Source organism: Mytilus trossulus, chromosome 1 (genome assembly GCF_036588685.1).
Source record: "Mytilus trossulus isolate FHL-02 chromosome 1, PNRI_Mtr1.1.1.hap1, whole genome shotgun sequence".
NCBI classification, from domain to species: Eukaryota; Metazoa; Mollusca; class Bivalvia; order Mytilida; family Mytilidae; genus Mytilus; species Mytilus trossulus.
Genome location: NC_086373.1, coordinates 110,489,088 through 110,516,999, shown reverse-complemented (window position 1 = coordinate 110,516,999; position 27,912 = coordinate 110,489,088). Strand labels below are relative to the sequence as shown.

At 31.6% G+C, this 27,912-nt stretch overlaps 1 protein-coding gene across 4 annotated transcripts in view; it reads right to left on the bottom strand.

Moving 5' to 3' along the window:
* LOC134697508 (dystrobrevin beta-like) overlaps positions 1 to 27,912 on the bottom strand; it is a 106,173-nt gene that overhangs the window by 41,588 nt on the left and 36,673 nt on the right. For all 4 annotated transcript variants that reach the window (XM_063559813.1, XM_063559806.1, XM_063559790.1 and 1 more), the window contains exons 5-11: positions 25,485 to 25,570; positions 22,074 to 22,225; positions 21,618 to 21,726; positions 21,209 to 21,375; positions 20,179 to 20,303; positions 18,368 to 18,472; positions 17,764 to 17,866 (exon numbers count right to left, since the gene is read on the bottom strand). In XM_063559813.1, the coding sequence (XP_063415883.1) occupies positions 17,764 to 17,866; positions 18,368 to 18,472; positions 20,179 to 20,303; positions 21,209 to 21,375; positions 21,618 to 21,726; positions 22,074 to 22,225; positions 25,485 to 25,570 (847 nt within the window). The remainder of the gene's footprint in view (positions 1 to 17,763; positions 17,867 to 18,367; positions 18,473 to 20,178; positions 20,304 to 21,208; positions 21,376 to 21,617; positions 21,727 to 22,073; positions 22,226 to 25,484; positions 25,571 to 27,912) is intronic.

Below are 27,912 nucleotides of genomic sequence, written 5' to 3'. Positions count from 1 at the left end.
GTCCTTTGTTGACATTTGATATGGCTTTTGCACCTGCTAAACAATGTAACTTTGATAAGTCTACTTTTGGTTCCAATAAAAGTGTTGTTCCATGTTTAAATCTCTCCATACGTAATGCGAGCACAATTTCACTATGAGGTGGAATAATTGTTTCTGACAGAGTTTCTGCAATTCCTATCTGTGAGGTAGTCTCTGTACTGGTTTCCACTGACACTGAATGAAGGTTAACGAATGATTCTGAATTATGGTGACCTTCACATTCCTGAATTGTGATCGTCATTTTACCAAAGTCAGTTTTCACTTGATGTTCTTGAAGAAAGTCTATTCCTAAAATAATTCTTGCGTGAATTGTTTCAAAAACTCTAAATTTCTGTTGGATTTTAAATTTTCCAAATGTTAATTGTAGCATGGTTTCTCCTAGTATTGGATGTACTTCACCACATACTCCAACAGCACTGAATAATGAGGATCTTTGAATTTTAGCATTAGGTTTAACTTTATGAAGCACATGTTTGCTGATGCAGCTGAAAGCAGTGCCACTGTCTTTTAAACACTTTTCTGATTTATAAGATTTCTTTCCAATGAGGCTCTTGATCTGTGATAGGCGATAAGGCAGCACATCTTGGTTTTCAACAGCACCATCCTTTCTTTAATTTTCAATGGAGCCATTGTTTCACCATGTACATTACAGATCTGAAACTAAATGAATATTTGATAAGCCTTATGCTTCAATAATACACTTGATAGCCATTCTTTACAAATAAGAAATAAAAATTATGATTCAAAATGAGCTCTGAAAGCTGACTCTAATAAATAGCAGTTCTTGAATGTCTGCTTTTAAACTAACAAAAATCTGACTAAAAAAAGAAGACAAATGTACTTATCTTATGACAATTCTGTTGTAGAATTTGATCTTTTCCATTAGACTGGTCCGTATGTTGAAGCTGGTTCACACAATTTGTTGAATTTTGATTAGAATAAAAATTTTGAAATTTGTTTTAAAACATAACTATGCCACTGTCATAAAAGTCAATAGAACTTGCCCGAGTCACTCCGCCATATCTGTCACCGAGGGCCAGTGTGGCATGCTTTTTGCTAGGGGGAACTAACTATGCATGCTTGACCCAAGGGACAGGGGGTCAGTCCATAAATAGACTTACGACAGACAAGTGGCAAAGTTAATACTCTAAAACGTTTAACAATTTAATAAATAACAATATATACCAAAGATAATTCCAAATAATTAAAACAAATGCACTAAAGAATTTAAATGTCACTGTTCGTAAGAATTGTCTAATCACTGTTGTATAATCACTAGCTGGAATTGTTCGAAATGCACTTGTAAGATGAAATTGTCCAAATAGTTATATTCCTAAGTTAGAACTTGCTCCAGGGTTGAAGGTCTTGATCCGATGAGTTGTTGGTCTTTCCTTTGTTGTCGGGTTGATGGCATTCCAATGTTTCAGATGATCGCTAGGCAATCTGTTGTTACTGATCGTTGAATAACCAAGACTGGAACAAGACGGTACTCTGCAGGATCACTCCAACTCCTTCGCGCTTCTAACTGTTGTAACGGTGACTGTGACTTAGTTGTTATATAGTTCAGTTTGAGTCTGTTCTAGTTGTTGGATCTGAAACCACATCCTTGATAGCTAATGAATATCCTGAGTTGCCGCGCCAGTTGGATACTGAAGAGCAGACTGTTTGGTTACAGTTGTGAAGTTGACTTCTTTTCTCCTACTTGACTTTAGGTACTCTGTTCCTGGAACTCACTAACTGTCGTTACTGGATGGTCACCTAAGTGACTATGATGTTACTGTCCCTACATGATGTTTCCCTACTGTGACTGTGACTAATAGTGAAGTATCAAAATTTCTACGAACTATTTATACCTAAACTGAAAAGAACTCAAGCTGAGACATAAATTTCAAATTAATGCGAGTAATAATGATTTTGTATACAAAATGTCAAATGTATAAATATGAATAGTGAAATTATGATCAAATGCAATTAAAGGATTAAACTCTAATTATCAAATGACATGTGTCTGCCTAATTAACAAGATTTACAATTACTATGAAAAAGATACTCAAAGACATTTGTGACATATACAAATGTTTCTAATTAGCCATATGTGATTTAATTAAATTACAATTTAAATAGAAAACTGAAAAATAAACTTTATTCCTCAATAAAGCCAACTTTTGACAATAAACATATAATTCTAAAATTATCTAACATATAGAAAAATAGATATGAAATACTGGAAAATACTAAAAATTATGATTAATACACGGGGAGGGAAAATGCACCTATGACAGATTCACAACTTGTCTATAAACTCTAAGAATTCACAACTATAAATGCATGTCTATTATCTAATGCCTAATGATAACATTTAGTTAAAAGTCAGCCTTCTTTGTTAGGCTGCTGTCACATTAACATTTATTCCATTAGTGTCTCTTATTCATACTTACAGGGTAATGCAGAAAAAAGAAACAATAAAAAATACTTGTTCTAATTATGCTTACCAAGCTATGGAGAGAAAAACTTCGTTTTATCCTTTTGATTAAGTTGTACATATCCTTGGCCCTGTTCACATTCAAACTAATACATTTTACAGATAACATGAACTTTGATTAATTTTTATTCCCTTAATAATTTCCTTTTCAGATGTTAAATCATGCATTTTTAACTCCTTTCAAGCAACAGTTCATTTTGTTTACTGCTATTTACACATTTCATATGGTAATAAGCCATCTCTTATTCAACACGAAGTGCCAGTTTACGCTATGACATTGTTAAAGAACAATTCCATATTAGAAAAGTAATTTCAACTGTCAGCTACCAGAAGAAAAGAAGGCTTGCATGATGTTGTGTCATCAAACAGTTGTATAATAATAAAGCCATCATCAAAAAAATATTGCAATAGCCCGGAGAAGCTATTGGATTTATACTTCAGATTAATAATCTATATAATAATTCAACCAATAATTTGTCAACAATCAAATCAGAGTTCAGTTCTAGAAAAAAAAACCATGTGATTCACTTTTGCAAAAACAATTTGAATCTTGATGGTAAAAACTATCAGAACTTAAGGACTTTCCACAAAGTCATTTTACACTGAGAAACATGTATTACTAATACAGCTTCTAAACACTCCCGTCAAGTTTTGACGATAAATGTCCGATTAATGAGGTAACTGATGCTACTGCGTGTCAAAGTTCACAACAAATTCATATGTCATCATTAATCCCGGGATAACGGAACAAAATATTGAAATCAAATTTAGACATAGGGAGAACACTTCTATATATATTCCAAATACAGATCCAAGCAGAAAATTGAATGTATATCAATACTGTCGCTACGACATAAAATACATCTCCGAGATCTTATTAACTGGGTCAGTAAATGACAATTTTTTTGTGAAATTCATATATTATTGATAGTAAAAGTGGTCTAATGATGATGTTCTGATTATAAAATCAATATAACATGTAATTATAGTAAACATAATTTTAATATTGTCAATTATTGATCTGAATGGGCTGAACCTTAAATTACACTATGCCTCTCTAATATAAACTTTTTAGTATGTAAAATAAACCTAATCAATGGATGTTCTCTGTATATATTAGGGAAGGTATAATGTCAGACATCAAAAGCTGTAACCTCAAATGAGTCAAACAAATTCCTCATCTTTATAATGTAAAAATTAGTCTATTATTTTTTAAACCTTTTTTAATAAAGAATATGTGTGTGGTTTGGTAGGGGGGTTAAATACATGTTTACTGTATATCAATTACAGATTACATAAATACATGTTTACTGTATATCAATTACAGATTACATAAATACATGTTTACTGTATATCAATTACAGATTACATAAATACATGTTTACTGTTAAACAAATATATAGAACAGATCTGTTATTTTTATAACAGATCTGTTCTATATATTTGTTTAACAGATCTGTTATAAAAATAACAGATCACTTAAATATAGAACAACCATACAATTAAGGTCTCGAAATGTAAATTTTATTTGTGCAAAGCTTAGAAACAAGGTGAAAGCAAGGCTTTCCAAGCATTTCTATCCTGTTTTGAGCACAGTACAAATATATGGCTATTCTATATATGTACTGTATCACTGTCCCTCCCCTTTTAACCCCTTTTAAAATTCTTGTGTAGTCCCTTAAATTATAAATGGGTAAAATGAGGAATGAATATTTTTCTGATACAAGCAAGGTTTTATAAAATTATCAAATCTTCATAAAATTCCATACAAACAACGGTATATTGCTGGCTCATCTTAATGTTCCACTAAAGATTTGTCCATTAGATTGACTAAAATTCTGTCCGCAGTGAAAGAGTGTCTTCAGAAATACTGTGAAACTGTTTACTCACGTAGTGGTATTAACCATATGTGGATTCTAAAAAATTCTAAAGAACTTCTAGACAATTTTAAATCTCGGTCTTTTTCTGAAATTAGTTCCATCAAAACTTTTGATTTCTCAACCCTGGCTATCCACCATTCCCCATGTAAAATTGAAAAATCGCCTAAAAGAAATTATCCACAATGCCTTTCGACATAAAAATGGTAGCATACACTATAAATTTATTACTTTGGGATTTCATAAGGCATATTTTATTAATAGTGACAAACAAAAAGGTAAAACATGCTACACAGAAGAACAGGTGGTCAGTATGCTAGAGTTTCTTATCGACAACATATTTGTTGAGTTTGGAGGCAGACGTTTTCAACAAATTGTTGGCATCCCTATGGGAACAAACTGTGCACCTCTTCTTGCCAACCTCTTCTTATTTTCATATGAATCGGAGTTCCTCCAGACACTTGTCAAAAACAAGAGGATCAAAGAAGCCAGATATATTGATGATGTTCTTTCCATAAACAATCTGAACTTTTCTGATTGGGTTCCATTAATATATCCCCTAGAACTAGAGATTACAGAAACAACAGACACGGCTTCCTCCGCCTCATTTGTAGACTTATATCTCGAATTTGACTTACACAGTCATCTCAGTACCAGAATCTATGACAAACGAGACGATTTTAATTTTATAATTATAAATTTCCCCACCTTCGTAGCAATATACCAACTTCACCTGCATATGGGATATATATTTCCCAACTTATTCGATATTCAAAAGCTTACAGCTCCTACTCAAGCTTTGTAAAAGGTCATCAGTGTCTGAGTAGAAAGTTGATGAACTAGGGGTATTTCAAAGAACGTCTCGTCCTTTTTCTAAAAAAAGTTCATCAGAAGGTACTAAGACCTTGTTGATAAATATTCCGTGTCAACTTCTCAAATAATACATGATGGTCTTGATGAATAGATTCTGTGTACTGATGTTGTTTATCATCTTAACAACTTGTTTTATTGTTCTTTCATTTGTCTTTGTTCTACTATTAATATTACTTTTACTGTTGAATGGTTTTTTGTGATATCCGTTTGACGTGGCTCGGTACTTATACATCTCGTCAATGTAATTATATTGGCTTTCATTTTTAAGTGGTTTGTTTTGTATATGCGACATTTTGTATTTCTTTTGTTCTTACAACGTGACTCTGTACTTTAAAAGATCCCGTCATTATGATATATTTCTATTACAAAGTACTTTATACGTTGAACCACAAACGTCAATATCATTCTTTTGTGTAGTGGAATCAACTAACTTTGGATTCTTATAAATTATATATATAACTTTTGGACTAGTTTAAATCTCGGTCTATCGCTGAAATTTATTTGCCTATGTAAAGTTTAAAACTGTTTGTATGCATATTGAATGACAAAGTTATGTGACGTTTTAAAAATCTGACGTCAGACACTCAAAGTATTCGTAGATAGTAGATGTGTTCTGTTAAATTGTTCCTTTTAAAATTGTTATACGATGATGACTGATGTACCCATGTTTTGACTATTTTGTTTATTGTGTCTGTTTGTTTAACGCATCAATGTAAATATAACGGAATTTGATGAGACTGTCATTATAAAGTGAGAGGTTTAGCACTATAGAACCAGGTTTAATCAACCATTTTCTACATTTGAAAATGCCTGTACCAAGTCAGGTAAATGACAGTTCTCGTCCATTTGTTTTTGATGCGTTTTGTTATTGGATTTTGCCATGTGATTATGGACTTTTCGAATTGATTTTCCTCTAAGTTCAGTATTTTTGCGATTTTATTTTTTATATTCGTTATGTACAATTTCAAAATTCTAAAGTTTTTCAATGTTTGTTATATTTACTAAATACTCAATACCAAACTAACATTAAGAGAACATTCTACCACTCCCTACACAGACAGATTCTTACTGAATTACCAAAGTTCAGACTATATGTAATAATTTATTGACTTCAAAAGTATGAGTTTACAGTAGGAAGCTGTTCATCTTTCACTGAAACATAAATAATTATGTCTTAATGCCAAATTAGTCTATCTTCATACTCAAACATAAATAATTATCTCTTTATGCCAAATTGTCCATCATCAAGACATGCAAATCTTACATTTCAAAGTAATTTGTACCTTACATATTCAACTGACTAATGACAATAGTTAAAGGCATTCATTTCCTGTCAACAATTTGTCTATAGATGCATTACAATGTCAACCTCACGAATATACAGTGAATATAAAAAGAAATGTATCCGTTTTAAATTTCATCTAATTAATGATGTGCTGTATACCATTCAACATATTAGTTTACTAAGTAATATAAAAGGAAGTTCTTGCTAAAAAATACAAGACGACATGTCATCAGAGGTCAAGGTCAAATAACCAATCCTGCTGATTAGAAAATAGTTCTCACTATATCAAACATGCCAACAGACCATCTGAAGCCAAGGTCAAATAATCCACTATGTACAGTAAACAATGACATTTATTCTTCTACAAGATGCAAGTCAGACTGTAACTTGAAATCAAGGTCAAACAATCCACTCCAGCAAACAATGACAAAAAAATTCCTTCTACATGATGCAAGACAGAGTGTCATCTAAAGACAAGGTCAAACAATCCACTCCAGCAAACAATGACAAAAAAAATCCATCTACATGATGCAAGACAGAGTGTCATCTAAAGTCAAGGTCAAACACACCACTCTAGTTGATAAGGACAATAATCCTTCTACATGATGCAAGTCAGAGTGTCATCTGAAGTCAAGGTCAAACAAAGTCATTGATGACATAAAAACTTTGAACCCAGACTGAATGTTAACTTAATCTATTTGCAAAATAACAACAAAGAGAGCACATGCTTAAATGTCTTGTTGTCTTAACTCAGACCTTATAGTATATGTTGAAAGTCTTAAAGATGCAAGATTCACAACAAGTATCCAATAAACTTTACATTCTTGAAAAACCAAGATAAATAGGTCAAGGTCAGATTAATTCTGTCAAACTGACATTAACACACCATATATATTTAACTTCTGCTTACAGTATTTGAAAAACAAACCAAAACACATGACAAAAAATATAACTATTTTTTAGGTTGTTGCTAAACCATGAAAATGAGGTAAAGGACAATGGACATAACTACAGAAGGAAACTTTGTTGCATGTAAGGTATCAGCATACAAGGTATGAAGCATCCAGATCTTCTGAAATATAAAGCGTTATGCAAATAGTTTGCATTGCTACGGATGTTAACATATTTTGCAAGGAACTTGTATACCATATATAGTTATCCTCTTACTTATAATAAGTGAGAAATTAATATGATCAATTTTTTTCAAACAGTCACAGGGGGAACTATGAAAATGAGGACATGTAATTGACTGAAACTTCAAAACATACGGTATCTGCATACAAATATGAAGCATCTGAGGCCTCAACTCTTCACATTGATTGTTGATGTTTCAACACTTCTTTAAAGGGCCACTTTTAGGCTTTTTGGTGGCAGCCAGTTTTATGTATATAATTCTTAAAATACAAAACACTCATACCTGCCAAGTTTTGAAAATGCTCATGGGGGTTTTGTGTGCAAGATGGCTGCCATATTCCTAAAAAAACTTCAAGGGGCCTTCAAATACAGTGTAATGCTGTTTTTTTAGCTTATCCATACTTTTATAAGCCTCAATTCATTGTTAAACTAATTGTTTTGTTAAAATTTTGGACATAATTGCTCTTTAAAAATTTCAATTTGGTAGCCTCCATGGGGGAAATCCCCCGCAAGTAGTGACAGTTGGCAGGTATGAACACTTTTTGCCCATCATAATGGAAAAATTCTAAATGCTCTCTAGAGAAGAAATAATATGGTTAAAACAATTTATAGACAGAATACAACTAAAGACAGTTATAATAAGTATACAATCAATAGACGGATCAGTCAACTGCAGAAACTTCAATCTTATAAATCTAAATCTTTTTCTAAAACAAACCAGAAGATTTACTGTATACAGCTGTAAGCCTTCTGGCATTTCAGAAAACTGAATTATCAAATATTCTCATTCTTGTTGAGTACATGTACTCTCAATCAGATTTTCTAAATGAATGCATTCCCCTAAGCAAATATTTTCTGTATATAGAATATCACTTGTTAATTACTTGCAATATTTAAAAGTGCAGAGTTGTATAAAAGAGCAGGTTTTATGTTTGACGGTTTGTGATGTATGGTTTTCTATACAACACATAGAATTCAGTCAATTATATCATCAATATCCCAGAGGAATCGTTCATCAGCTGCCGTAGCTATATTTTCATGAATGAGAAAGAAAAAAAACTGTGCAATATTTCTCATAATTGATTGAATTCTTATAATTCTTTAATATATTCAGTTCTGGTACATCAAAGTTACCATAAGTCTAGAATTGACTTTTTTATTAAATAATGTTAAACTATCTACTATGTTACTAATATGTTTTCCAGATGTATTGAACTCATGAACTGTGAATGAGGTCAATTTCAGACAATATCTATCACCTCCGACTCTTCTCTAGTTATATTCTAAACTATAAACCAAGACCTGTGTAATTAAAGTCAAAGCTTTAACTCACAATAGTTGAACCATACCAGACAGACACATAGTAATTTAAAAATACACCAAATATAGTTGACATATTAGAAAGGGACCTAACCAAATAAACTTAACTATGAGCTATGAATTATAGGGATTTCCTGTGGGAAAGCAATCAAAGCTGGGTCAATCCTCTCACATCGTTTGCTATCCAATTAGCCTGAGCATGATAAGCCTCTACAAGGCCAGTAATCATTTCTATTTGACAGAAACCTATACAAAAATTAGCAATCTTCCCTGAATTTTATTGTTGGCTGGTTCTTGCAGTGAACATGTTTATTGGTGACTGACTTTAGCAGTGAGAATGTTAGTGAAGGTTTATATTGGTCATAAAGCCTCTTCAGACAAGATATTCCTGGTGACATATGACTTCATCTCTCCACTTAATTACCCATAAATCATCAGGAAATCCATGTCTGATAGGGTTTATTGTGGTCTATATAAAGATAGTAATTATATAAGCATTTTGTCAGCAATGACAAGAGTCAGCTTTTAAAGGCAAGTAAACTACCATGTAGGATATAAAATTCTTCTTATATAACTATTCTACTTACTTAGTCTAGAAACCAAATGTTAAATCCATGTAAATGGACTGATATCAATATTTTTGTATTGGAAAAATATGACAATCACCATGGAAAAAATTGTAATGACCACACTATTTTTACATTTATTACAAGTGTCATCCACTACATTCATTGCAGAATGATGTTTATTTATAACAGACAGTAACTGTTACCTTTGGGATTACATTTAAAAGAAATAACCAACAAGGTTGAGTCCCCAGTACATGGATACCCCATCCGCTCTATCGTTTTCTATGTTTAATGGATTGTGAAAATGGAGAAAAATCTCTTATTTGGCATTAATATTAGAAAGATCATATCATAGGGAACATGTGTAAAAGTTTCAAGTTGATTTGACTTCAACCTCATCAAAAACTACCTTGACCAAAAACTTTAACCTGAAGCATGACGAACAGATGAACGGACTTATGAACGTACAAACAGACAGACAGACAGACGGACGGACACACAGATCAGAAAACATAATGCCCATAAATGGGGCATAAAAACAAAAGATATTTAACACCTTATAGAAAATTATACACCAATACCTTATGGTTACGGCATGTACATGTAGTGTTTTTGTGTCAATAATTAATACACCAATACCTTTGGTGTTTTCCATCTTGTTTATGCACAAAAAAAGGGGACAGATGAATGATAAATTGTTTCAATAAAATAGAATTAAGGAGACATGGATTGCTAAAGTGACAGCTATCCACCAATGGTCAAATGTTGTGGATATATCATATCAGCAATTATGGGTCATCAACCCCATACCATATAGTTAGCAGTTCACAAGGACTTTAACAGTAAGCTAAAAATACATCTTTTCATCTGATGACTGGGAGGTATTATTGATATGAAGTTTATTTATAGTAAATGTCAGGTTATGTAACGTGCAGTTGTATTATATACCAATGTTTTATACACCTGAAGTTTCTTTTGAAGTCACTCAATTAACTCCATATCTGTAAATTAAAATGCTTTAAACTTTAATTAAAAACTGGATTTGAATCTCGTTTATAGCCTTGTCAATCTTAATCAAGTTTTTTTCTGCTTGAATTCCCGTGAAAAGTTAATTACCAAGATCATAGCCATGAATTAAAACCTATAAATTCCTATCAACTGTACTTTTTACTGTGGAGTTTTATTATATGTATGATGGCCAAAGAAAATCCATTATTTCCATAGAACAGGATGGAACCATGCATATAAATTGTCTGTAATTGTGATGGCAGTGGTTGTATAGTTTATGTAACTCATCGATACCAATTCTTAAATAACTCTGAATAATTCATTATCAAAAGATATATTTCTTCAGTTTAATACGTTTCACAGCAGTAACCATTTATTTTAAATTTAAATTCCCATCTGTCATTGTGATGACAATAACGACCAATTCTCCCTGGATTACAGGGCAGATTTTATCATGACTTATGTCTATAAAACCATTCTGTTTGTATATCTTTGGTCTAGACAATTAAAATCCAATCAGAGAGACTTACATTAAATAGCAATAATAAAATAAATCAATATTTCCATCTATGCTTTAACTTCTTGACAACTGACATATTCCAAATGTCTGTCATAAAAAGGATACCAATTAAATTAGTGCTTACTACAGAAAATCCTTCTTAAAATAAAGTAATGTCTATTTTTTAACAAGATTATCTATAATATTGCTATCCCCCATATGATATGATATATATTCTAGTTTTGGTAACCTTTCTTTAACATAATGAATAATTAAAATAACAACACAAAGACACTAAAAACCCAAACAACTAGAATACTGTTAAATAGTTCATTTCCATGGAGATTCTAATTCACAAACGTCTAAACCTGTTCATGAGGTTTTATTTTCTATGGTTTTTTTCTTGTTTCCTGACTCTTATTTTCCTATTAATGTTAAAGTTTCTACAACATGTACAAGGCAATTCTTTATTTATTCCAGATAAAGACCTCACTGAGATTTCTACTTTATTCTATATTAGTCTTGTTTTCAACACTTCATAGAAGAGCTGTTCTAATTAAATTAGGCATAACTGGTTGGGAAGAATAAACAACAGTGCATTGTACCATAATAAATTAGGACAACTTTGAACCAAATCATATACTTGTCTATAATCTATATACATAAACACATCTTCTTATATCTATCTTCATAGATTTAAAGTTGAATAAAGGATAAACAAATTTCAAGTTATATCAAGAAGTTTTACAGATTCTTCTGGACACAACATTAGCTTTAGTACATGATCTTTTCAAACTGATTAAAATCAAACCTCTTAGCTCTCCTGTTTCTGATATGTCGCAACAAACCTTTCAGTGCTCCTGTTTCTGATATGTCGCATCAAACCTTTCAGCGCTCCTGTTTCTGATATGTCGCATCAAACCTCTTAGCTCTCCTGTTTCTGATATGTCGCATCAAACCTCTTAGCTCTCCTGTTTCTGATATGTCGCATCAAACCTCTTAGCGCTCCTGTTTCTGATATGTCGTCGCATCAAACCTCTTAGCGCTCCTGTTTCTTATATGTCGCATCAAACCTCTTAGCTCTCCTGTTTCTTATATGTCGCATCAAACCTCTTAGCGCTTCTGTTTCTGATATGTCACATCAAACCTCTTAACGCTCCTGTTTCTTATATGTCGCATCAAACCTCTTAGCTCTCCTGTTTCTGATATGTCGCATCAAACCTCTTAGCGCTCCTGTTTCTTATATGTCGCATCAAACCTCTTAGCGCTCCTGTTTCTTATATGTCGCATCAAACCTCTTAGCGTTCCTGTTTCTGATATGTCGCATCAAACCTCTTAGCGCTCCTGTTTCTTATATGTCGCATCAAACCTCTTAGCGCTCCTGTTTCTTATATGTCGCATCAAACCTCTTAGCGCTTCTGTTTCTGATATGTCACATCAAACCTCTTAACGCTCCCGTTTCTGATATGTCGCAGCAAACCTCTTAGCTCTCCTGTTTCTGATATGTCACATCAAACCTCTTAGCTCTCCTGTTTCTGATATGTCACATCAAACCTCTTAGCTCTCCTGTTTCTGATATGTCGCATCAAACCTCTTAGCGCTCCTGTTTCTGATATGTCGCATCAAACCTCTTAGCGCTCCTGTTTCTTATATGTCACATCAAACCTCTTAGCTCTCCTGTTTCTGATATGTCGCATCAAACCTCTTAGCTCTCCTGTTTCTGATATGTCGCATCAAACCTCTTAGCTCTCCTGTTTCTGATATGTCACATCAAACCTCTTAGCTCTCCTGTTTCTGATATGTCACATCAAACCTCTTAGCGCTCCTGTTTCTGATATGTCACATCAAACCTCTCAGTGCTCCTGTTTCTAATATGTCACATCAAACCTCTTAGCGCTCCTGTTTCTGATATGTCACATCAAACCTCTTAGCTCTCCTGTTTCTGATATGTCGCATCAAACCTCTTAGCTCTCCTGTTTCTAATATGTCGCATCAAACCTCTAAGCGCTCCTGTTTCTTATATGGCTCTTCAAACTACATATCAGGAACAGGAGAGCTGAGAGGTTTTATTTTAATCAGACTGCTTTTTTTTAAATTGGAAGTTGATAATAGATTTTACATTATAATAAATAAAATTAGAAAGATCATATCATAGAGAACATGTGTACTAAGTTTCAAGTGGATTGGACTTCAACTTCATCAAAAACTACCTTGATCATAAACTTTAACCTGAAGCGAGACCAACAGACAAACAGATGGACGAATGAACGGACCCACAGACCAGAAAACATAATGCCCCTCTACTATCGTAGGTGGGGCATAAAAATGAATAAACGATCTTTAATAAATTTTTAAATAAACATTTCACTGAAGGATTTTTATTACAGTATAAATGGAAGACTATTATACTAAAACATAGAGATAATTAACCATACTAGTTATTTTCTTTTCTTCTAGTTCTGTCGATCTTATACTAGCATTATCATAGAAAATTATTTCATCAATAAAACTGATTGCTCAACAAAAACCAGTCATACATTTTCTATTGCAGAATTTATAAACATGAACTTAATTGCATATTCTGCTTTCAAAATTGCTTTTAACAAGGTCTTACATCAATCAGACTGAATTTCTATATGAGCATAACAGTCTTGTCAAATCTGATTTAATAAAATCCCCATACTTCAAATAATTTTTGCCATTTAAATATTTTTTGTCTATTAAAGAAATGCTAAAAACTTTGATATTTAAAATCTTTGTATTGTCTGCATTTTCCTTATAGGCTGTATAAGATCTGACAAGGATAGCAAAAAAAATTATGATATAAACTGTTAATGCAATATTATATAAATAACACATAACTGAAAGGGTGATAGAGCAGATTGTTACCCCAAGAAAACATTGTCAACTGCGTAGAAGCCAACGTTGACAATGCTTTATCGAGGGGTACCAATATACTCTATCACCCTGTCAGCTATGTGTTATTTAATTTATTATACTGAATGTCCTATCATTATCGTCTTTTACAGATTAGTTTTATTTTTAAAGTATTTTCTATGACGTCAGGTACATAACAACAGTACGGGTATTAGAAAAAAAAAAGAAAAAAAAATGGAAATTATTTTAGTTTTTTTATTTTGAGTCAAATAATAAAATCTGAGCCAAAACACATAACTTAACATTATATTTAATTACTTGATTTAAATTCAATTCATTGTCCTTTAAATTACCCTTTTTTGATTTGTCTGGAAGAGAGGGTAACATTCAAAAAATTGTCACCCTCTCAGCCATGTTATAGAGTAAATTAACACCCTCGTATAAAGAAATCAAAATATGGCAATTTAGTGTGAAGTATAATAAAATGAACTGCTTATCATAGAACATGATGAACAGGAGATTATATATGTAAAATTATCACACAAATATCTAATTGTAAGTCATTTTTAATTTTCAAAACGGTGGGTTGCAGAATAAAACCATACCTACAAACTATATTGGAAAAAACAAATTCAGATGCAAAAAAAAATATAACCATAAATCAGTGAAAATTTAAATGAATATGATTGCAACCTACTTTTTGAAAAGTAAATAAACTGACATGTATGCTTCTTGCTTGAGATGGAAAAATTATTGCTAGAAACTAAGACGTCATGTGGCGTTGCTAACGAAATTGACATGAAATTGACAACGTCGTCATAGGTAAAATAGCGATAAACAGATTATCATTGGTCATCTCAACTCGATTGCTTTTCTCACTTTCACTGTACCAGCTCAAGCCAGAAAATCAATCTCATTGAGATGATCAACGATAATCTATAAGTATTTCACTTTTCTGATAATTACCCACAGAATAATAGTCATATAGTCTCATTTTCTATTGCAGAATTGATAATCTGAATCTGATTTCAATATTACTTTCAACAACAGCTTATGCCAATCAAATAGAATTTCTGTAAGATTTAAGAGGCTGTCCAAGTAAATATCAGGCAAATCCTATGATATGGGCATACCTGCCAACTTTTCAAAATCCCCATTGGGGTTTTATGTGCAAGTTGGCTCTTACAGTCCTATAAAACATTCAAGGGGGCCTTCAGATACATTTTAATGTTGTTTTTTGCCTCTTCAAACTTTACCAAGCCCATTGCTATTGTAAATTTAATGTTTTGTTTAAAATTATAGACAAAATTGTTCTTTCAAAGTTTTCATTTGGAAGCCTCCATGGGGGAAATCCCCCGCAAATAATGAAAGTTGGCAGGTATGTATAATGGGTGGCACAACATAACTTTTTTCCCACTGAATTTTTGATACCATTGCAATGTTTATATCATACAAAGGATATGTATGTCAAAGATATTTTTGAATCAACAGTGGATGGCTCAGAAAAAGATTTTAAAGTTCACTAACAATGCAACAAAATTTTGTTCAAAATGAAGAGTTCTCCCTTTTTCGATGAATTTTCAGTGCTCTCTATGTATTATTTTTTTCTTTATTTGATGCTGTTAATAAAAAAAAAAAAAATTTAAGTTTGAGAAAGAATGAATTTGTGATATGAAATAGATGAAAAAATTTTGAAAACAAAATATGTCATGTGCCATCCACTGCCTGTTTTTTCCATGGACACCCTCTTAATAGTATATATGTACTGTCAAATCTGATTTTATAACATCTACATTTCTGCTATGTGGTATGGGCTTTGCTCATTGTTGAAGGCTGGACAGTGACCTTTAGAGGTTAGCTTTTGTGTCAATTGGTTAAATGAAATAGAATAACAAGCAAAGAATCCTGAAGAACTACATTACCCCTCCACTTTGTTTCCATTTAATCATTATAACAACTAAAGCAATGTCCAATGTTAATCTTATTTTACAGTACAACATGAGTAAGATTGTAAAACTGATAACAAGTTTTCTGTGTTACTAGATCTAGCTGACATATGGCCATTTCACATAATATCAATATTTACACTACACTAATTATTTGTTAAAGTCAGCAGTTAATTCTCATTATATCATACGATTCAACAGTTTACTTCATTTTAATTACAGAGTATAATTTACTTCTCAAAAAATGAGGTCAGAAAAATACCTAGGAAACCTTAAAATATTTAAAGGGAGATAAAATTAGAAATATCTTTCAGCCAGGCTGCTTTTCCTATTTTGTAATAAAACTAGAGGCGGTCCGAGTGACAGTAACTGGATTTTAGAACATTTGTTTGGTTGGTGTCCTGACATTTTACAATATCACAAGGACCATAACTCCTGAACGGTAAAAGTAAACAATATCAAACAAGACCTCCATTTTTTCATCAGTAACAACAAATTCAAAACAATTTCAAGGTTATCCAATGAAATGAAATTTGTTTGGATTCTATCATCTAAAGATTTATTTGTTTCTTCAAACTTAACTTATTTATTGCACTCCCTTTTTGAAGAACAATGAATGATCATAGAAAATATCATTATTGTTTGAAAAAAATAGAAGAAGAAAAAATATCTAAAAATATATGTAATAAAATCTATCAGAGTTGTCTTCCTTAGACTATAAAAATATTGTAATTTCTCTGGGTCACAGTGGCATCCAAAATAACTCTAGGTTTTGATAATAACATTGTTTATGATCAGGTTACTTATTGTGAATGTGTATTCATGTTTGTTTTTTTTTAAATGTACTTCAATCATTCTTATCATTCTTATCATTTTCTGTGTTTTATCTTGTAATTCAAGACAATACTAGAAACATCGTTTTCCAATCTTTCATTAACCACAACTCCTGAACGGTTATTGTGAAAATTGTCAATTTCAAACATGGCCTCCATTATGTCATCAGTTACAACATATTAAAAATTTGAAAAGCTTTGGTTGAACTGTTAGTAAGATAAAGCATAGACACAACTGAAACCACCATAACTCCTGAACAGTTAAACTGGAAATCATCAACATTGAACTTGACCTCAATTTTATCATCAGTTTAAACATATTTATTTATAGTGGATTGGGAAACAAGTTTTGCAACTTATATTAATCCCTTTCCACTTGCGGGTGGGATCAGTAACACCATATCAAAATTTGAAAAGTTTTGGTTGAACTGTTCATGAGTAAATGCATCTATAGACACTGTTTGGCAGCCGTCCACCAAGATGCCAAAAGTACAACCCCTAATCAATAACTGATTTTTCCATTGGAAATCCCATTAAAAAAAAAAGTAATGGAATTGAACATATGGTTTGGAGTAGCTAAATGTGTATGTACTGTAATACAGTGAATTTGGTCTATCACTATATAATTATATGAATTAATAGTATTCTACAGTTCATGACTATCTTTTTGTTCTTGTTGTGTATGGATACATGTAAATATGATCAATTAATCATAGATGGCTGAGACACAAACTGACATTTTACATTATCAAAAATAGTCCAAAATGTAAGTTACACTACCAAATTTTATTAAGTTTTAGAGGACTATATAAGTTTATTAAGCAGTGAAATACAGAAAATGTTTACAAACTTTTGCTTTAATGCTGTCCCTTGATTATGTAGTAGCTTCTATCAAAGCTTTTCAAGGTTCTATGAAGGTCTGATAAATTTCTAAATGTCTTCTAAAATCCTGAGGGAATGTAGAATTGTCTCCCATTCCAAACTTTGTCCCAGACTGATAAAACATTATAACTGTACTTACAGCATCTTTTGTATCTGCCGCTAGCCGCGCTGCATACCGTGCGATTAGTCTATGTTCATCATCAATACACATAGAATTCAAACTCTCTGTTAGCTTACTGGGACTGCAAAAAGGCAAATATAATAATACAAACATACCCAAGTTTTCAGTGAACTCTTTATAGTGTTAATTTGTAAAAGAAGGATTTACATAATGAAAACTATTAGTATTCATCATTAATTCACTTAACAAAATCCTATTGTTTTTTATCATTCTCTCCTTGAGAAATGAACAATTTATTCACTAGACCACTGCTTTAAAATAGATTTTGTAGAGTTAGAAATGGTAGATCTCTCATTTCTGTGTGATTAGTAATATGAACAATATCTAAATAATTTTGGTGATTTTGAGAGCAATAATAGAGTTATCTCCCCTAGCACATTTCAACCAAATTATATCTTGAAATTCCAGAACATATTATTATATTTGTGCACCATTATTCATTCTGAACTTAAATTAATGTAAAGGGTTTTTTTCCTCATATTTTCACCACTTCCTAATTCTTAGGATGATTTATATGTACTTTAATAATAAAATAGCAATAATGTGATTTAGTTCCCCCTACCTTTGAGGACTGTTGCCACTGTCTATTGATAAAACATCAGGTGACTGACTTGTAACGATGGATGTTTCATGGTATCCATTCCTCACGGGGACTGGTGTAGGTGGTCTACAAAGAACATACATACTATTACATGTTTTGCAAAAATAAACAGGATTATCATCTGAAATTGTCAAATCAATAGAATGACATAAACTTTTATTATTTTATTTAAAAGTGCCATGATTTTGTAATCCTTTTAAGTAGAAAAGAACTTTAAGTGAAAGTCCTCCCATTCAAGATAATGCCTCGTTTCCCATTAAACAGCACAAAGTACAAACAACTTTTAATAATAAGTTGGGTTATTTTGTGGAAATTCTTTTTTTAAATTGTATCCAAAAAAATCAAAAGCTAATTAAAGCAAAATTGTGTAATATTTTAATAGAGTTAATGTTTGTTGACATTTAATATCTTGCATATCTTCTTTAAACATTTTAAATAATATTTAAACTGCCTGGTATCTATCAATTTGATGTGAATCGTCTTTTTCTATTCTGATTAATTCCTAATGTTATAATATTCATGCAGATATACATGTATCCATTCCTAACAAAGAGGCATAACACATGTATTCCAACAACAGATCAAAGGGAGATAACAAATGTATTCAAATAACAGATCAAGGGGAGGTAATATCATTCTACAAGGTAATATTGTTAGTATAACAATCAACATCTGACTAATTTTCAAAAAACATGAATCAAGGGGGGAATAACATCATTCATTCTATTAAGTAATATTGTTAGTGTAAAAATCAACATTTGACTACCATGACTACTCATCAAAAAAATTACTGCACTTACAAATTCTTTTACATCAAGACATGAGCAATGGACCAAGATAATATAACTTCATTCTAATTTTGTTAGTAGAATAATCAACATCTAAAACATTTCTGCACACAAAACTTTTATATAGTACCATGAATCAAGGGCAGATAACTGCATTCATATAGTGTTAGTATCATACACTAGGAATAACTAAACATTTTCAAATAACGGAAATACAGTGAAAATGTCTGTTGACATGTATGATTAACAATCTTTATTTCTATATTCGTACTCATGCAGTAATGTAAGGAAATCCTACAGAAAAGTACACAAAATTACCTACAGTTTGATTAATTTATACACTGACAAAAAAACTGCCAGAGCTATTTTAGAACAAATATGAAGCATTTTATTAAAAAAAAGAAAAATGTTGTTGAAAGATTATTGTGAGACACAAAGACATGTAAAGTGGATGATCAAACTGTAGGTAAGATAACTGATCAGACATTCCACACATTCCAGACATACTTTAACAGCTCCAATATCTCTTCAAATGGTAGATTACTGAAATACATTAATCAACATTAAACTTATTTAATGCTCAATTTTACTCCATTCTGAAAAAGTCTTTCATTCTTGACTCAGCTTAAGACCAATTTACAGTTAGTCTTTGAATACAGAGTTTCCATTGTGAATTTCCCCAGAGTTTAGTATTTTTGTGATTTTACTTTTTCAGTAAGTCTCTGTCAAGAACAAATATTTTGCTGAATAAAATACTTGGCCCCTTGATCATATATCTATTATAGTAGGGATGGCTACAGTAAATCAGGAGCAAAGAAACTTGTGTTGGGTCATTACCACATGGTCTTAACATTGAAATGACCGATTCGTTTTTAAAATGGTTTTTGTTCACCACAGCCTTTAACATTTAATTTCCTTTCACTTAATCTGATTCATATATTTGAATAAAAACAATAACAAACTAAATGAGATGTCTCCACTTACATAATATATGACAGATCTAATTTCTTCTCTGGTGTATTGGGGAACTGTGGAACATGTGCATTAGACTTTGGCACACACTTCAAAGATTTCTTCAATGCATGACCAATCTGTTTGGCAGGAGATTTCTGTAAGTGGGAAAAAATATACATGAATCTCAGAAAATACAATTGTTTGTAAAATAAATGTGAAATGTGTACATACCACACAGATGATGCCCATGCTTTCATATAATGTTTTCAAGGGACATAACTCAAGATTGGTAAATGTGACATTACCCAAATTCATATCCTTGATCTTAGTTTAGTGGTAATTAGCATTGTGCATAACTTTCATAACATTTAGATGAAGCAAACTCTAGTTAAAAAACAGAAAGCAATTTGCGGGGCAAACAGATTTACAGACGGCAAGGGTAAAACTTAATGCCCCCTCAACTTTAGATTACAGTTTGCTTAAATCCCAATTGTGTTGACCTGAACTAAAACCTAGTTTAGATCAACCACATGTTAATGAAATGTGTCAGTTCCAAGAACAAGAAAGAGGTCAGTGATTGTCATTGTTCATATTGCAATGCTTTTGTCCCTTACAGAATTTAACGGCAGATTTTTAGTCTAGACACATTGTACAGACAGTATTGCCTTGCTGTAAGTCAAATGTTGCTGTTTTTAATGTATTTTGTGTTGTTACATGTTTAAGCTTTTTATTGACATTTAACCCACATTTCCTTAAATTCATTCAGCAACCAAATTTTGTACATAAAAGCAAGTAGATATCTATATCTATATACTGTGGATTCATTATATTTTGTTGGATACCAATTTTTCGGGAATTCGTAGGTACAGGGAAACCAAGAATTTAAAAGTTCAATGAATTACGAATTGCTGTATGATTATATGCAGTCTTTTGGAAAACAATGAAACCAAATATCCATGATAATGCCAGTTTTCCTCAATCCACTAAAATTGACACCCATAAAAAATAATTGAATTCACAGTACCCCATCATTAAATTTGGTTTTATTAAGATCACTTACATAGGTAGTATACTCTTTCATTTCATGATCATTGCCATGGTTACCCGATGTTCGACCTCTCCAGAAACAATCTTGACATAGTTGATAATTATAGCACCTTTGACATTTGTATCTGAACCCCATAAAAGATTCCCTATGACAACCTTCACATTGTACAGGATGAAAGACTGAAAAAGATACAGAGGTATGAAATAATATTATGATATACATATAAAGTTTATTTTGAAGTTCAATTCACAAACATTTGATTTTGTCATTATTGTAAGTTTAAAACTTCCTGTAACTTTATTTCATCAAAATGAAAAGTGATTCATTTGCAAACATTATTAAGTAAACTGGCACAAAATTAAGATTGGTGAATTTTAAAAATTTGTATTAAAAACTCTATGAAATATTTGTATAAACTCACCATTTTCAACATGAGCCATTTTATTTAGAATTGGTAACCACATCAGACACTGTGGGCCTGGGTCAGCCATTAATGCATTGAGAAAATCATTTACGTTTATCTGTGTTCTCTGAAAAAAAACAAGAGAATTCAGAAATCTTAATCCAATTTAAAAAAAAAAAGATTGAGCCAGGTATGAAGGATAGAAAATAAGAGTTTTATTCATTGTTGAAGGTTAAAAAGTTTACTACATGATATGCGAGTTTTGTTCATTGTTGAAGGGTGAACAGTGATCTAGCTAACTACAGGATATACAGGTTTTGTTCATTGTTGAAGTGTGTACTCTATTTGCTTAAAACATCCTTGTTCTTTGGTTTATGGTGAATAGTTGTCTAATTTTGTAATCATAAATCATCTTTTAATTCCTATATTAACTTTAGAAAGAAACCTTCCAATTCTACAGTGTTTACAATTTACATTGTCAAAACAGCTTCTACAGGCAGTGTCGTTGTATCCAAATGAAGGCCCTTCAAATACTGCTGTGGGTAAGGCAAGCAAATCTTTTAGGTAATCAATAAATCGGCTACGAATCAGGCAACCACTTGAATCTGATATCTGTGTGAAAACATCTGGAAAAATCAAATTATATTGTTACTCAGCTTACAAGGTCAGTTGAAGTTCAAATGAGGTGGATGTAAGCAATTATAGGTGACTATATATCTTAGACCAAATTCCCTAAAATACTTGTTTAGGCTGTGTCTTGTCTGGGACTCCTGTTCAAAAATTTAATGTTGATTTTAAAATGTAAGTCCATTTATTAGAATTTTAAAAATCAATCTTTATTCTTCCAATGGTTTTTTTCTAGATCTTGAAGATTAGCCTATATCCTTATTCATAACAATCCATAAGGTTTATGATTTATCTTATCAAAAATATTTCGTCCCAGACTGTCTGCAAATGTTACCTGCCAAATGTCGTTAAAAAATTGCTCCAGAAATTATCTCTTAATTACAAAAAATCTCATAAAATTCTATGAAAGGTTGAAAAAAAAATTGATATCTAATAACATAAATCACAAATAAGAAGATGTGGTATGAGTGCCAATGGGAAGACTCTCCATTCAAGTCACAATGTGTAATAAGTAAACAATTATAGGTCAAAGTACAGCCTTCAACGCAGAGCCTTTGATCACACTAACCAGCCAGCTATAATAGGACCTAACATGACTAGTGTAACACACGACTGTAAATAATTGTTAAATGTTAAAATCATGATGTCCATTTATCAATAAAATAAATTTAAGAAAGAAAAAAATTTTGCTTTGAATATTGTCTTTTGATCATTGAACAGCTTCTGTCAAATTTATATAATATTTTAAAAAGGTTTGACATGGACATAGATGGCAGAAAAACTTCAAATTAAGATTGTTCAAACAGTAGACTATCTGAATGGTAACTGTGACAAAAAATAAGTCCTTTTTGAGCTCACCTGGCCCGAAGGGCCAAGTGAGCTTTTCCCATCACTTGGCGTCCGGCGTCCGGCGTCGGCGTCCGGCGTCGGCGTCCATCGTCGTCCGTCATCGTTAACTTTTACAAAAATCTTCTCCTCTGAAACTACTGGGCCAAATGAAACCAAACTTGGCCACAATCATCATTGGGGTATCTAGTTTAAAAAATGTGTGGCGTGACCCGCCAAACCAAACAAGATGGCCACCATGGCTAAAAATAGAACATATGGGTAAAATGCAGTTTTTGGCTTATAACTCAAAAACCAAAGCATTTTGAGGAAATCTGACATGGGATAAAAATGTTTATCAGGTCAAGATCTATCTGCTCTGAAATTTTCAGATGAATCAGTCAACCTGTTGTTGGGTTGCTGCCCCTGAATTGATAATTTTGAGGAAATTTTGCTGTTTTTGGTTATTATCTTGAATATTATTATAGATAGAGATAAACTGTAGACATCAATAATGTTCAGCAAAGTTAGATTTACAAATAAGTCAGCATGATTGAAATGGTCAGTTGACCCCTTTAGGAGTCATTCCCCTTTATAGTCAATTTTTAACCATTTTTCATAAATCTAAGTAATCTTTTACAAAATCTCCACTGAAACTACTAGGCCACAATCATCTTTGGGGAATCTAGTTTGAAAAATGTGTCCGATGACCTGGCCATTTAACCAAGATGGCCGCCACGGCTAAAAATAGAACATAGGGGTAAAATGCAGTTTTTGGCTTATAACTATGAAACCAAAGCATTTAGAGCAAATCTGACAAGAAGTTAAATTGTTAATCAAGTCAATATCTATCTGCCCTGAATTTTTCAGATGAATTGGACAACTGGTTGTTGGGCTGCTGCCCTCCAATTGGTAATTTTTAAAGAAATTTTGCCGTTTTTAGTTATCTTGAATACTATTATAGATAGCGATAAACTGTAAACAGCAATAATGTTGAGCAAAGTAAGATCTACAAATAAGTCAAATGACCTAAATGGTCAATTGACCCCTTAAGGAGTTATTGCCCTTTATAGTCAATTTTTATCAATTTTCATTAATTTGGTAAATTTATGTAAATTTTTACCAAATATAGTTCTCTGTTACTAATGGGCAAAGTTCATTATAAATATAATTGTAAGAAGCAAAATGGTTCAGTAAAGTAAGAACTTCAAACACATCACAATCACCAAAATACAATTTTGTCATGAATCCATTTGTGTCCTTTGTTTAATATGCACATAGACCAAGGTGAGCGACACAGGCTCTTTAGAGCCTCTAGCTTTAGGTAAATACAGGAAAATGAACATAAAATATTTTTTAAATATTGTACTGGCATGATTGAATAGTGTCTTTTGGTCATAAAAAAGCTGCTGTCCAAGGTTTATAAAATTTCCATAATGGTTTAATTAAGTTATTGATGTCTTAAAAAGACTTTTACCACAGAAGGACCCTAATTGTTGATGCCACTTATGTCACAGATGCCAGTCATGGAGATGAAAAAAAACCAATACAAAACACAACTTTTTATTTAGATTAAACCCTTGGTTTACTCGTTTAAAGGTTTTACACTAGCAATTTTTGGGGCCCTTTATAGCTTGCTGTTTGGTTTGAGCCAAGGCACAGTGTTGAAGGCCGTACCTTGACCTATAATGGTTTACTTTTATAAATTGTTATTTGGATGGAGAGTTTTCTCATTGGCACTCATACCACATCTTCCTATATCTATTTATCACTTCATCAAAGAATACTGACAGCTATGGGCATAAACTCAATCAATTGTTGTCAAGCTGTCCTAAACTCTGGTATTCATGTCTTACCTAATCCAAAAGTTTGTGTGTACATTTATCAAAATTAAAGTACTTTTGAACACAGAGTGTGTACAGATTGTTTTTTATTTACAATAATTAAAGATTGAATTGTTCTAATACATGTAATAATAAGCAAAGGAACAGGAAAATGAAATATTGAGTTATTTCTCTTTGTTCATAAAAATGTAAAATTTAGAACATGGTCTACTATCTGCATGTAGTTGTAATTTTAAATAAACAATTGTTGTTTTTTTTTACATTTCCAGACTTTTTCAGAGTTCAAGGTTTACCCATGATCCAGAAAAACCTCCTACTGAAACTTATAACCCATACCCTTTCAAAGTTAGATAACATTTGTGTGTTGTCAAATGTATCTGTTGAGAAACTATTATTTCATATTCATTTGGTTATTACATTCATGTCAGAAGCAACCATTTGAGAACTATTATTTAAAAAAGAAAATACAAAAAATCAAAAAAATTTAGACACCCTCCACAGGAAAACTGTGAAGGGCATTCAGAGGTGATATTTAGGGAAATATTTTCTAAATGAGTTGGCTTATTAAGTCTTAACCTTATTTTCTTACATCTGAGTTTGTCCACCAATTTTCCAGCACACATATGAGATAAGGCAACCTTCAGAGAGAACACTTTTATCTTTCCTCTTCCAACACTGAAATACACAAAAAAAAACATGTTTATATATAATTTGCTATTGGGCTCTGTTTCCTATAACTATAGAAAAGTGATAAAATGTGAATTACTGTAAGAAAAGTTGCAACTACATCTAAAGATGCCATTATTTTTATCAACATACAAGTGTATGCTACTCTTCCCTAGAAATTTTTTTAAAATATACGAATTTCAAAGATTCTACAAACGTATTTTTGTGTCGTTTCTCGTGTTACTTATTGCTTCCGAAGAGCATAACGCTGACTGATTTATAGATAATCGTCACCGGCAAATTCGTAACTTTTGCTTTCAAATAACAAAGAACATCGACCAATAAGAATAGTGAGAAGAAAATGTCAAGAACTATAAGTATTTATGTAGCAGATGTAAGAACAGTGGCGTGATTTTTGTGTCCGATTTCGTAACGCAATTTTTAGATGATGTAATCTGCTTTGTTGTAATAGAATTCTTAAAAACAAAATGCAAATATGAACTCTCGTGAGATGTTCAAACAGGTAAATCCAAGATGATTTACATTCTTGTTTTGATCTTCGTAATAATTAAGTAATAAAATTACGTTGTCGTTATGCGTTACATTTCACACGAAACAGAAGTCCAGTTATTTATTAAAATTGTTTTTGTCCTTAAGTTCTAACCATTTCCGGTCATACGTGAAACATGTGACTAACACGTGATAACGCCATTACGGCCGGATGTACGAAATACTAGGTCTAAACATTGTTTTTGTTACAGGTCACAAGTATCACAGTGTGCCTATTTTAATGATTTTAATTCCAAGTTATAAGTTTTTTTCTTTACTGGATTTAAAGAATTTTACATTGCCAATGATTTGGAATAAATTGTATATAACTGGAATATCAAAACCAAATATAAATACATTTTTTTTGCTTAAACATCAAGATACAACGATTATGGTATCCTGTATCAATGGAGAAAATATGGAAAATTCTGAATAAATTGTACTAATTGTTTTCAAAACAAGCACATATTTAGGAGTTTTATAATACTGTTACATTTAAGATGGATTTTAAGAAAAAGTATACTGTTCAGATTATTTTAAGCAGATTTTGCAATAAAATAAAACTAAAAAAATGCTTTCGTTTCTTATGGTTTCCTGTCAGGTTTAAAAAAAACTTTAATATAACATTGAAAATAGATTTTAAATATTATCATGAAGCAAGTAACACTAGTAATGGTGTTTATTTATGCCTTTTGAATTATATTGTGCAAAATAAAGAAAATAAAGATTGGTTTCCTGTTTGGTTTCATGTCACGTAAACAGTGAATCAAAATGTATTAATTTTTTCTCAAAAACTCAATTGTTCCATTCATACTATTGCTAACACCAACACAACCCACAAAATAAAAGTTAAAATTTTAGAACTTATAAAAAAGGATACAAAAAGAAACCAAAGGCCGAATACCAAATTATGGTCCATATAAAGACTTTGTTCTCAACCTGTAATGAATTATCCTTGTCCCTTTGCTTGTTCTTTTCATTATTATTCCCTGATTCATTTTGTAAATTTATTGGGGTGTAAAAGTGTTGACCAAGTACATTTTGTATGCAGCACTTCTGTGCATGGTCAATGCTTTTACAACCCTATAAAATGACTAAAAGAAGCATTCAATATTTATTATTTCATTTTTTTTCTAGGATCATGAAGACACGATTTCTATCAAGTTTTTCTTTTATTAACCTGTGCACTTTATTGTGGAAGATAATGTCATCATGAAGTTGCAATTCATTTTGAAATGAATGTAGATTTCAGAATGACGTGAGATTCCTGATAGCCAATCATAATAAGGTGTTATAATGAAATATACATGTAACCTAATCATTATGCCATATGAATGCAGTTTTGTCCTTATCTAAGTGTTTCTTTGTTGTGCTATGAAGAACACAATATTTTGCCCTCTGTTATAACACTTTAACATTATTAATTGTTCTTGAGGCCAGGGTTTTTTAATTTGTTGGTTTACAGATCTGTAGCCAATATTTTTCTGATTTGTAGAATACAAATAAAAAAAACATTTTATGCTTTTGAATTTCCCCCCAAATCTATTAAACAAATACATTATCCCTGAAATATAAATAAAAATATATTCTTTTTTATGAAATGATATGCATTAAACATTAACAGAATTGATAACATTTTGTGTTGTGAAAAATTAAAAATTTAAAAATATTCAGTATGTTTATGCATCTAAAAATAGACAAATCAATCATAAGTAACCTGTGTTTAAAACCCATAACATTAAATTCTTTTCCTTTGTTTGTCATAATTCAGTAAGATGTATCATCTCATAAAGTTTAGAGTT